Source organism: Anabas testudineus, chromosome 19 (assembly GCF_900324465.2).
Source record: "Anabas testudineus chromosome 19, fAnaTes1.2, whole genome shotgun sequence".
Classification (NCBI taxonomy): Eukaryota; Metazoa; Chordata; class Actinopteri; order Anabantiformes; family Anabantidae; genus Anabas; species Anabas testudineus.
Genome location: NC_046628.1, coordinates 14,115,523 through 14,129,133, shown reverse-complemented (window position 1 = coordinate 14,129,133; position 13,611 = coordinate 14,115,523). Strand labels below are relative to the sequence as shown.

Sequence of the window (13,611 nt, the reverse complement as noted above, 5' to 3'; positions counted from 1 at the left end):
GACTCATATTCATATTCCATATCCTCCTGTGGGGATGCATCAAGGGCAATCAATCTTGATCACACTCTAAATGTGTGCATTACTCAACATAGTAGCGCTGCCGCTATTCTATTATCTCATAATACATTTCATTTGTTACAGCGGTTTTATTCCTCCACTGCCTCATTATATCTTAAAGCTGACAAAAATACTGTGCTAATATTCCTGCTCCATGCTCTGGTTATTTGTAAGTGAGATCTATGGCCAGCTGAGGAATGTTTTGATGGATTTTACGTTAATTGACCCCGACTTTAATTGTTGTTTTTTCTGTCTGTGCAGTCACAGCTGATGCATTACAAGGCAGCAGTAAGAAGCAGTCGTTCCTTCTCCCAACACTGAAAACAATACTGCAGACTTTGTTTTGTGGCGAAATACTTTGAGATCACACTGTATCTGCCTTTGTAAATGAAGGGAAACAATGAAGAAAAGTCTGCAGAGTTCATTTAAACATTACATCAAACACTCAATTTCAAGTTTTAACACAGTTTAGAAATAATCATATCTTTGAAACATGTAGGGATCAAGGTATGTGGCTTTGAAACAGGTATGCTGGAGTGGTTGTGCATCGATGGCAATCTTATTTTTCTCTCTCCTTCACTCTCTTTCAAACAGAATAAAAAGGTAATCTGGCTTTGCAGTGCAGCTGTGGTGCTTAGCTTAAATGAAAATCTGGGAACTGTGCAAATCCCCCGACTTTGATCTGCAGTTTCGGTGATGTGGTGTCCTCCTCCCCTTCCCTAATCTCTAATGCCTCGGCATGTTTCCCTTTCTCCGAGGTGTGTCTTCACAATCCTAAATGTGCTGCCTCAATGGAATAGCTTGCAAAAGAGATCTTCCTATCTCTCCCCTTCTTTCTTTTTCTCCCTCTCGCTCCCCCGTCTACTCATCCATTTCTTCTGCAGGTGTCCTTAATTCTCCTTTTTACTCTCCCTCACTGTCCGCACCCCTTCACGAGCAACTGATGAGGGGGATGAAGAGAATTATGGAAATGGGAAGAGGTGGGAATAAAGAGAAACAGAATACCAGTGGGGTAGAAGCCAAGAAATAAATAGAAAGCAGTGGTAGCCAGACAGCAGACAAAGTCAAGAGAGAGAGAGAAAAAGCAACAGCAAAAATAAACAGTGATGAAAGAGACAGAGGCAGACTGCTGGCCAAGAGAGAAAATGCAAAAGGAAGAAGTTGGCTACAGCAGCAGCATGTTTGCCCAAAAGTAAAGGAGTGGACCGGTGGGACTGTTAGGCCCTCCGTCTCCCTCCTACCTCCCATTCTCTCACGCCTGGTTGGCTGCATTGTTCAGCCAGGTATAGCTGTGCGTCACATCCACTCAAATGTTAGTGAAACAAGGGGGAGCCAATGAACCTGGCACACCCAGGCAAGGCAGGATAATGGGCGTAGGATGGTTACGACTATAGGGAGGTGGGGTGGGGGAAGGGCGGGCTTGGGGACGGATTTGACGTGACAACACTCGAGACACCTCTGCGGAGCGTCTGTAATAGCTCGTTAACAAGACGAGGGAGCTGAGAGGCCTGAAACCTGTGCTGAAAATTTACAGAAACACGGCGCATCTGAGCCCCGTTTTCGCCAAGAAACGACAGATGTTGTTGACAAAAGAGAGCGAATGAAATAAGCGCCGGTCATATTGAAATGAAGTAAAGTTAAAAACAACCACGGCAACAATATCAATCTAATGAGAATGCTGAGTGGAACAGCTGTCCGGGTTGATAACATCCTGAATGAGATGCAGGTAGATCTTTCACCCTGCCAGCATCTGTCCCTCCCTAGTCAGTCCTTGATACAAAGGCAACTAAACAGAGTGTGGGCACACTGTGTACTCTGCCGGCAGTCAAACACAAACTCTCTCTTTCCATCTGTATCTATCTATCATCCATCCATTTATTCATACATGAGGTCCATTCATCTGTGTTTCACCTGCATCCCGTGTGGATACTTACAGGCCACCTGCACTTCCGTGCGCCTCTGTAGAAGAGCTCCCACCCGATTCCTGACAATGCAGCGGTAGAATCCAGCGTGGGAGCGGTCCAACGACGGGATCAGATACCTTTAATAAGCACACACACAGAAGACACGGATGAGAACTCTCTTAAATCGCAATAAACTGGTAAACTAATTATGACCAGAGTGGAAATCAAAAGGGTACTTATGTAAGTGCACAAACATGGGGATTTGCAAATGTGAAAGCTCAACAATGCTAAAAAGGCACAAACACACATCAGCGTTCGAGCGCACACACATACAAACTTAAGACAATCTAATAGAGGAACAAGGGCACAGAGGACATTGGAGCTTAGCTGTTGTTTATTCCAATGATAATGATGCTCGAGAGGCTAACCCGACTACCACAGTGAAGCTATCCCCCCAAGACACACACTTACGTAGACAGGCACAAACAGCAAACACTTATATTAAAAGGTCTTCTATGCAGACACACACACGAATATAATATCCTATGGGACAAAGGTTCAAGCTGTTTCTACAACAGTTGACGCTCCACTCGTGACCTTGACATCAGTGTCCAGCTGTGGTGGCTGTCGTGCTGCCTCCCTGCCATGTGGAGGCAGCATGACATACACTTTATATGCATCAGGGACTCAACTGTGTTGACCAACCACTGACATGTTGTCTCTTAAGTCCACATCTGGTGACACACCTGACGCCCAAATAAGAAGTGGTAAGTGACTGATTAACACCCAATTAATACTATAATTAAAACTTATTTGGAGGCTGCTGTAGATATTCTGTAAATCACAGCAAAAAGTCCACTTATGTTTCACTACTAAATTAAAATTAAATTACTAACTCCTCTACTAACTGTTTGATTTGGTATCCACACCCTTTGCTGTTGAAATGCACTCGTAGAAACTTCCAACAAACTGTAAACTTTTACTTTTAAATGATACTTCCAGTAAGTTGAAATGTGCACAAATTATTGAAGCATCTGAAACCACCAATCTCACTCACTTCGTGCAATCATTGATTTTAACTTGTCTCTCCAAAGCTCTTATTTCATTTCTCACTCTCTGTGCATAACTCAGTGCAACACCATCAATGACTTCCCAGAAGTGGTCAACACTAAGTTATTGCATGGTTGATTGCAATTAGCCCAACAAACACTAGACATTGGAGCCCTGTAGGACAGAAGCCTGATCCCTGACCGTGGTCCAGTACGGAGGCTATGATGATTTTAAGTTGCCACTCAAAAAGACACGTTGAAAAAACAAATTAATTTTAAGCAAAGTGAATTTCCATCTAGTCATTTGCATGCGTATAAAACAGCTTGTAGACGCCACTGTTAGAAAACATTACTTGTGAATGAACAAGCTTTAAAGAAGAGACCCCTAAAGAGGCTCATTAGGATCAATACATCTGTGAGAAACAGCCTCAATAGCAGCAGAATACAGAATGGATTTTGTCTGTTTTGAGTTATTCAAGTAATTCATTTTAGAGATCAGGTATCCAGACTGCTCAGAACACCAGTTATCTACTTCTTAACAGCTTTCCAATAACTAATAAATGGTGCAGCGGGAGAAACATAGAGCAGCCAACTGTAAAATTGGTTCAACAAATCTCTAAAGGCATGTTGGATGGCAGCACAACATGTAGACGCTGTGAGTTACCCTACAGCAAGTTGTACATGTTTAATTTGAGTCACTCCAGCACAACAAGTTCTTGTCAAAATAAATACTTCCTGTAAAGGTGAAGCAGCTGCCACTAGACGTGTGCTTGCCATCTTTGCTGTCACATTCCCACATGACATGTGCTCAAGTGTGGTTCTCACACCGCCAGGTCTGAGTCTAACCTTCAGTGATGGGATGTCCTGGTTTTTTACAGTAACCACATTCACACTGTGGATTTTTTTGGGGTGATTTAATCTTTTGTTTAAAGAGATTTCTTTTTTTCATGAACAAATATTTGGCCAGAGGAAAGGAAATGAAATGAAAGAGTCGATATTCGAGAGTTCAGAAGTGCTTTCAACAAGCTGTCTGCAGCAAAAGTTTGGATGCTTAAACTAAAACTAAACTTAAAATTGCAGACTAGCAGACTAAATATGTATTTATATTTGTATATGATATTGCCTCAAAAAGAAGAACTCCCGTTAACAGTTCTGCAGTCATCTAAAAACAAACAAGCAGATTTAAATAGAATTCACCAGCACAAGTTTTTGACTGATTGATTGCCAGACTGCCAAAGGCTGAAGAGAAAAGAAGCAAAATGAATTGATGCTTTAAGAAGCTGTGCAAAATTAGGTTACCAAACACACGCTTCAATTAATTACACTGAATAGAAAACATACATATTTTAACAAACCTGTCCGCAGAGAACAAGAATATCTTTTGAACTTTTAATTTTGATCAGGCAAAAAAAAAAAAAAAAACTGCTTTAAAGTTGTACCAGACTACCAGTCTATATGTCTTTGGGCTCGAATGGTATCACTTGAACGTTTGCTGATAAAATAGAGACACTGTATAACAAAGGGTGACAATCAAACAGCTTCACTGTTCTGCGGGTTCGTGTTGGACGAACGCTACTCTTCATTCAACCATCAGACTCCTGTCGTGGACTGTACCTGCACCTTCACCGATGGCTCCTTCCAGATCAATCAGAGCTCTGACTATGGGATTAAACATGCCAGTGCCACCGCCCTACTGTATTGCAAGCTAGCTATCTAACCACATGCATGAGAAATAGCGATAGGTTAATTAAGAGAAATAACAAAGAAATAAATAATAATACAGAATTAGTAGATTTTGCATTCAAAAACAAACAAACAAAAAAATCCTCTCTACTTTGGAAAAATCTGCTAACAGTGCTGCAATAACAAATGGTTGAGTGTGTTGAAAGCCTGTTAATATCTTTAACAAAAAATGAAGCGGTATCAAACCTCATTAGCGGCAGCGTCAGTTGGACCCAAAGGAACTAAATGAGTTTTAGCCCAAAGTCTGTTAAGCATTAATCAACTAATCAGGAGGCTCTATTAACAATGTGTGACTCCTTTCAGATGTTCCATCAACTAAATTAATACAATTATGTAGATGTTTTATGCAAAGATGGAAGGGAGATGAGGTGAAAAGATGGTAGTGCATAAGGAAAGTGAGCGACAAAGAGGTAAAATGTCAGTCACGTCACAGTTTGGGTGGAGAAGCTGCAGCATTAAGAGAGAAGAAGCTGACAGTTGGTGTCGGTGCTCCAAGTTTAACCCTGCCAAGGCCTACCGAGAATTCACCCCCGAGCCAGAACCTTCAGGGTGACTTTAGACAGTACTCGCTATGTGTGTGTGTTTGCGTGTCCCCTGCTTTTTCGCTGTCCCTTATATAATGAATACAATTAACCTTTGTGGAGCTGTGCGTGTTGGCAGCAGGTTGGGGGAGTCAGCGGGGGCTGGCTGTGTTGGACAGAGATTGATTGATGTTCCTGTGGTCAGCGCACTCCGTCAGATCCCCTTTAATTAGCCCCACTCAGGAGAAATGATTAGACGGGGGGAGTGTCAGGGAAACGGATTGAGGGACGGGAGAAAGAGGAGAAGGTTGAAGAAGGAGGAAGGCTGTGAAGAATGAAAAAGATGGAGGGATGGAGAAAGATGGAGGGAAAGATGAAAAGGTGGTAGGAGATGATTGGCAAACCTATAATTCTTGATTGAAGAAGATTGTGGTGCACTTTACAGTGTGTTTCTATATTAACACTACACCTGAGGTCCAGGTTAGCTCCAGTAACATTTTACTTACAATGCTAGTTACGTAAAAACAGCAGTAAGATTATAAACCCTCAAATGAACATCACAAGGACATTGTAATTCTGCCTTGACTGCATGAAAATAAATCACGATACATTATAAAGCCTTAGAAATCTGGTATGTGCCGCTAATGACACTCACATCTTTTGTCCCTTTGTCATTTTAAAGACTTTCCAGTCATTGGGGTTCATGTCATTACACTGCTCAACACGACAAACATTGTGAAACCTGATCTAAAAAGTGCAGCGCATCACGTCATGCAACAATAATTTTATAACTCATAATAAAAGCAGATGCACGATCCAGTATGTGTCGCAGCTCGTGTGTAACAATGTTCTTTTTTTTTTATTGTCATGTTATTTTTTGGAGTTTATGAAAAGGTCATCATCCTCTTATAACAGTTTGATGTTACTTCACTTTCATTAATGAGTTCTCTCACGACATTGTGGCACACTTCAACAGCTTGTAATACATTCAGTGCCATATAAACAAAAGCAATAGTGGTGGCAAATTATTACTTTGGCAGCCTGATTACTTGTTTGTTTTAGAGATCATGTTGGATTGATGTGTATCATTATTCTAATCGGATGATTATATGTTTGTACTGTGCATATTATGACTATATTATTATTATAATGAAAAGCTACAATTCAAATAAAATGGTTCTGTGTGACAAATACATTAATAGTAAATTGTTTGCAGTTTGTCACGGAGCTACTGTACATGTGATGTGTTGGAAAGCATCGCCCCCAAGCAAAACAATCATGTACTAAATCATTTCTGAAGAGATGAAAGTGTGTTACACACTCGTTCTTTCTTCCTTCTTAACGGCCAACACAAACTACAACACATGACAGGTAATGGAGCTTCCGGGTTAAGCTACTGGAAATCAATACTCGGTAATTCGTCTACTGGGCCAACGGGGCGTCCTCCACGTGTACTTTCTTTTATAGGGGTAAGACAGATGGACAACTGCTTGATGGAGACAATTCACACAAGCTATTGCCAACTGTATTTTATCACTCCTTCTTACACAGTTAATGAATTTGCCAGTGTCATCATGATGTTCTCTCGCCCCCGATGAACCACGATCTCTGTGAAATCCAGCAGCTCCTGAGCTGCACAAGTTTCTCTCTATATAGTAGGAATTGTACAACTGCTTTCTGTATAAATTTCCCCTGTTGCCTGCTGCAGAAAGTGTGTATGTGTCACCTGCTCATACTTGATAAGTGGTTGGACTGGACACCACAGAATGATTAGTCCTGTGTGTGGGTGGGACAGGCGGTAGGCAACGTAGGCACCTTGATTAATAAATGGCAACTTCACAGTTTTTTTACTTGGCGACTTGGTTCTAGTTTGGGGAGCATATGTATATGAATAATATTGAATATTTGGATGTCACTTGGAGGTAGAGGAGCAGAGAAATACAGAATTTAATTATAGAGACTCTCTCGACCAAGTGCATAAACATATTCAATCATGCTTTAATTGCTGTAAATATATATATAAATATATAGATAGTAAACAGATATCACAGAAACAGAGAAGAGAAGAGAGAAATCTGTTGTCTATGAGCATTTTACTGTTCTGTTTTTGTCTGTTTTGTTACTTGAACATTACATTAATTAACAGTGTTTTCCTAATTATGTTCATAGAAAATGTAATCCAAGGGTCATGACATTTCTGCCAAATGTATTTGCGGTTGCAGCTGCAAATTAATAGTGTGTAAAATCTTTTCTAGGAGAAAGGCCTGCAGGTATTGCATCAGCTCCAGTAATAAAAATGTTTAGAACAAGTAACAGCAGCGAAAGTGGGATGATGCTCGAAGCAGAGATTTAATCACAAAATCTGGTTTGTGAGTGGGTGCTTAATTAAAACAGGCGTCGATCAGCCAGACTTGGGTGTGAATGATTTCATATCTGAACTCGTGCTCTATCGATGGAATTCTACATCCCAAATGATCCGTAGCTGAACGCTGATGTGCACAAAACCTTTAGGTTGTCATTGCAGCAATTCTCTTTCCATTTAGTGACACAGGTGGTGTATTGTAACCACTATATGGTATAGTACCAGCTGCACTTCTCTGTTAAAATCAAGGAGAAGCCTGCAGACACCTCTTTCAATGTAGATCAGCACTAAATGTTTGGAAATCTCACCACGATCCTTCACGCCACAGCATTATGCAAAATCACACGGTACTCTGTCACTTAGGGCTGCAGCAAACTGCTATTAATTAATGTGCTTATTATTTACGATAGAAACTATGAAAAGTTATTAGAATCGAACACAGCACACCGAGATACACACCACTAAACATCTGGTTTTAAGAGGTAGTAAGTAAATAAGTACATCTACTGAAGTAGTTAGGTACAGTTATGAGGTACTTGTACTTTACTCTGCTACATTTATCTGACAGCTTTAGTTCATAGTTTTTTTTGCAGCTCTAGATTCTATAGGTCAGATCTTTGACTTATTTTCTAGTTATTTTAATGCCTATACATTTGTTGTTCTACACTATACTGAAGTTATTTTTAGTACTTAGTATCTGAGCTTCAGCTTAAATGAATATTGTGCAGTTCTGTTTGTATACATCTTCCACCTCAGCTTGATTGATTTTTGCACTGTTTTTCAATGTACTATAAGATAAAAAAAAAAAAAAAACTAAAGCACTTAATCTATAATCAAAATAGCTGCCATTATTTTTTGTGGACCAACTGATTTATGATTTCTCTAGTGAGATAATTATAATATCCCTACATGCCTTTGAATGCCACATTCTATTAGTATTCATATCATCAGAGAAAACGTTTGTGAAGGGTTGAATACAATTGGAAATGTAATCAGATGTCTTTGTGCTTGCACAGAAATCCTTCATAATGCTGGCTGTGGACCAGCCATTAGAAAAGTACCTGTACCTGCTGACAGCGCTCAGTCAGACCCACACTCATAGACGAGCACAGTATATGTGTATAACAAAACAAATGCTGTCTGGTTTTGTGTGTCTCTCTCTCACTTGCACTTTCTGACTCACTCAAGTCTGACCATACAAAACATGGAGTGAGCACATGAGTGGGGAGAGACAGGTACAGTAAAAAATTCAATTGTATATGGGGGCTTTGGAGGAGAATGCAAGGGAGATAGCAAATGGATGTTTTTAGTTGCCAAGGGGAATCCATTAAGGTCATCCAGAGAGAGATGCTGGGCAGCGGCTCTCTCTAAGGCCTGCCAGTCTGTGTCATGATGTGATTCAAGTGCAGACCCAAGTGCAGGCAAGTTGTCTGCCTCTAATTGGATGTTACTGCAACTCTTCCGCCTTAATGAGAATATTGCTGATCTCATTAGGACTAACATGGTGACAAAAGAAACACGGGTAACAAAATTCAATTAGATCACATAATCCACTGGTTAAACAATGCACAATCGGCGTTTGAAATTCTGTTATCGCTCTTTTTCACGTAGCAACACAAACCTTGCCAAGTTTCTGAAAATTTTAAAAAATGAAATAGAAAGAAATACATCTCAACAGCCTCCAATTTGTCTGATTTTTGGAGGACTTTGGGGGCTGTTCCTGATGAAGTGGTGTTCAATGCAGCCAAAATCAGCTGAGAATAATGGCGGATTTTCACTTTCAGCATAGTTTGAATTCTGCTCTTGCTGTGATTTCGTACCAAAGTTTGGCAGCAGTAAACACCCAGAAGAACTAGAACTGGAACTAACATTTGTTTGTTAAAATTAAATAGGTTTGGTCTCATTTGGCGCACACACACACACACACATACACACACACACACACACAGAAAACATGCTTTCATGCAGCACTACTTTGCCCCCTGCTTTTCCTTCATCTCCATCTAGTTAGCGAGTTGGGCTTGTCATCGCTTCCCTCCAGACATGGAGTAATATTGTACTGAACTTGTGTTAATTTGTTCAGAGCCACCATGAAATTATATCTGTTAAAATGCTCGGTGGCGACTCACGTACGTACGAGTGGATTCAACTTGAGGCAGCCAGGATGAACAAAAAGATGAGAGAGATGAAACGGGGAAGAGAGGTGGGAAGATGGAGGGAGGGCGCTCGTGAAATACGACTGAAACCAACTCTCTATAAATGATTCAAAAGTGTCCATTATTTGAAGAAAAACAATGTTTTTCTACACAGTAAAAGTGTTTTACTGACATGTTTCTGAATAGATTTTGCACAGTCATTACTGGAACTCTTTATCATGCTAGCTGTCAAGATGTTAAACGTATTTTCTGTCTTGATTGTGAAAAGCAGAGTTGACCAACAAAGCAAATCTCCTGTGTGATTGTATTATATGGAGAATTAATTTTCACTCCTTCAAAAGCGACAAAAAATCTAACAAATACAAAAAAAGGGACATTAAGAGATGAAAAGTCAGCATGAACCTGTGATGCCGGAGCTGTCGTGACGCCTCCATTATGGCATTTTATTGTAATTATTCTCTGTCCAGCTCATTACAAAATCAAAGTTTTCCTGTTCTCTACAGGAAACAGAGGCCGAGAAGCAATTGACAAACAAAAATGACTTACGGATTAATAATTAACTCTATTTATTAAGCTTCTGGGTTAATTGGCAGCATAAAGACTGGTGGAATGACACATAATCACTCATGTGATGGGAAGATGTGGTGCTGTGCTGTGTATTTATACTATAAACCAGTTTATCCATTAAAGCGCTGCATGCGCATTAATTAGATTTGATCAGATCAAAATATGAATACATTTTCATTTGTATATAGATTTCAAATGATGATTTGTTAACAGTTAGTGCAGGATCGTGGCTCAGATGGTGAGTGCTTGGACGGTGTGTAGGTGATGCTGTTGTAATCTGACAGCAGTCAATGCAGAGCCTGTTCTCTCCCAAGAGTGGCACTACTCAAAGCAGATCACTATAACTGTGTCACTCTCTTACCTCATCCAGCACTCTCCCTCACACACCCACACCATGAATAGCAATGCCTGCACACACACACACACACACCTCGCAGTATTGATCTGTTGCCAGAGGACACAACGTCGAGTCACATGGTGTCAATATTTAAAAGAGGACTCAGCAACAGGGACCTCTACTATAGCCTCATTAATATGGGGGCCTGCTTTGATCAGACTCTCCTGGAACAGAGAAATATTACTCAAGGAAAGAAGAGGAGTTAATACCCACATGCAAACAACACATGCACGCACACAATATCCTTTGACATGCAGAGAGCTGCTAAAATACACAAGAAAACTGATCTATCAACAAGGGCTGAGGCAACATGTTGCACCCTGTGAGAATGAACGTCGGAAACACTAAAATGATGTAGGAGATCTGAAGGAAATGGCGTTTAGCTTATTTTTCAGTGTTTTGGATTGTGTGTCTTTAGCTAGGAAGGGTTTTACTTCTAACCATTCCTGGAGTTCACTTTATTCACAGCTAATACACAAATTCAGTTGTATTATAGAAGATGCATACTTATCTAGATGGGGAGATATTACAAAAAATGTTCACCCCACAATGCTAAACAAGAATGAAGATGCCCCATTTTCTTTCATCTAAACTGTTTTCCTGGATATTTTTGTATGAAACATGCTTTTATACGGAACTGACACACACACAGACACTCGTACAAACCTACAGAGAGAATCTTGTGCAGCTTTGTGCTCGACTGCTTGTTTAGTCACCCTCTCTATCACTCAATCACTCACCCAATGACACAGTTCAAGGGGCCCAGACGCTCCAACAACAACAGTATTATCATTATCAAGTACAGCACATTCTGATCAATCGTTCGGTTCCGCCCTTCCACTCTTTCCACTCTCGTCTTATAGGTCTCCAGAGGATGTCAGGAGGAAGGCCCAGCTCCGTCATGACGTTGTCTGTAAGTTCACCCTGTTGTTTTCACATGCTCACTTTCCTGCACAGCTACGATCAGCAAAGTGGGTCTCAAAACAAGCTTTCTTTCAATCACCTAGTGCTTCATTGACACTGCTGTCTGCACACACACACCCACACCCACACACACACACACACACACACACACACACACACACAGAAAGACTTGGTGCAGACGCACTGCTCCTTGAGATAAGAGCAATGTTTGCCACATGATTAGAATCTCCCAGTTACCATTAAAGACGGTTTATCACCAGCCCCAACCCTCATTCACACCTTCCGCTTGTTTGCTGCCTCTCTGGAGAGAGTGATGGAGGTCACAGAGCCACGAGGGGAAAGTAGAGTCACAAGTATGGGCAGAAAAATCAGAACAGCAAAAGCTATTGGTTCATTTAATAGAATATCCAAAACTGAAACGAAATTTCCTACATTTTTTTTTTTTACTTTTCTCAAATTACACAAAATAACTTTTAAAATAGAGAGTTAATAAACTACCAGTAGTATAAAAGACTCTGTGTGCACTAATAGTGGTGCGAGTAAAAACCCAAAATTCAAACTCCCAGCTGATAATTTTATCATCAATCACTCAAACATTCACTCACGTTGTTATCCAGCGTGCACTCACCTGTACTCCAGTGAAAAGCGAGTTAGCTCTGTGTTGTTGTGAATCCATTTAAACTCCAGCGGCCAGCTCCCTTCAGCCATACAGGTCAGCACCAGCCTGTTGCGTTCCAGGTGGAGCTGACTACGCACAGGCTCTGTCTTGAAGTAGGGAGGCACGTCATCTGTAACCAATGAAGAACAGAATTTAGTTTTATGTTTTAATAAAAGAGTCATCGCACGGTTGAACCACACAGACGAGGTACAGCCACATAAAGAAACATAAGAACGTATCACATATCTGAGAAGGAAAAGTTTACTTTATGTCATCTTAAACTTCATCCCGATAAAGTACACGACGAGCAAACAAGCTGTCAAACTACTGAAAACATGAAGACTCGAACAAAGAGGCTACTGTAGTCGATGCTTACATCTCTCCGACTGTGACAGATTGTATATGATCAGATGCTGGGATCTCACCTAAGACAAAGCAAACTCTGCTTTGTTTAATTACCACTTCCTCTTAAACACCAAGCTGCCACACTCCAGATGGAAACCCCTATCTGAACGTGTCCCATTTGGAGCTTCCTAATCTCTTCTGAGGCCTGTGATGCCTGTGTTAGGTGATTTCAACTTGCTCTGGGAGTGTCAGATGTCAGGCTAACAGGAAAGACGAAGAAGAGGCATCAAGTCATGAAGGATTGGTCCTACATCTCCTATATTTCTTTGTCAGTAACTCCCCGGCATCGCTTTCCTCTGAGCTAGACAAGCAGACAGGAGAGCAGTAAAGCCGAGGAGAAGGCATGAAATCCTTTCATCATTCGTTCGCCTCCACTCTGTTTCACTCTGTCTTTTGCCTTTTCTGTGTCTCTCCAACACGGTCTGTTGAGTGTGAAGGAACGGATTGAGGAAGACCAGCGAGAATCTCTCCACAGTGCGATGCACTTACTGAACCTCGCAACAGACTCGCATTGATTTTTATATCTCAATCAAGAAGCCTCACCCACAAACTGTCAAGGTCTCTTGTGGTTGTAATATCTCAACCTTGATAAATGACGGAAAAATGGAGAGCTTACTTGGTGATCATTGTAAATATAGAACACATTAATTGGATGGTTGGATAATATAATTATCAAAATGACTGATAATCAGGCAGTGAAATTAAAGTGTCTAAATGATCTATAGCTCTGATATTTGGTTCTTCTATTGTAGCTTGACAAATCCACTGGAGCTACACAGATCAGACTGAAGGAAGGGTAAAAAATAAAAGAGACTAAAGATGATTTACAAGCTTTTCACTCTCACTCACATTCAAATCTACTGCTGGG

At 40.7% G+C, this 13,611-nt stretch overlaps 1 protein-coding gene across 2 annotated transcripts in view; it reads right to left on the bottom strand.

Moving 5' to 3' along the window:
• The window catches only part of sdk2b (sidekick cell adhesion molecule 2b), a 218,862-nt gene that overhangs the window by 54,143 nt on the left and 151,108 nt on the right, over positions 1–13,611 (bottom strand). For both annotated transcript variants that reach the window (XM_026352273.1, XM_026352274.1), the window contains exons 2-3: positions 12,309–12,468; positions 1,992–2,098 (exon numbers count right to left, since the gene is read on the bottom strand). In XM_026352273.1, the coding sequence (XP_026208058.1) occupies positions 1,992–2,098; positions 12,309–12,468 (267 nt within the window). The remainder of the gene's footprint in view (positions 1–1,991; positions 2,099–12,308; positions 12,469–13,611) is intronic.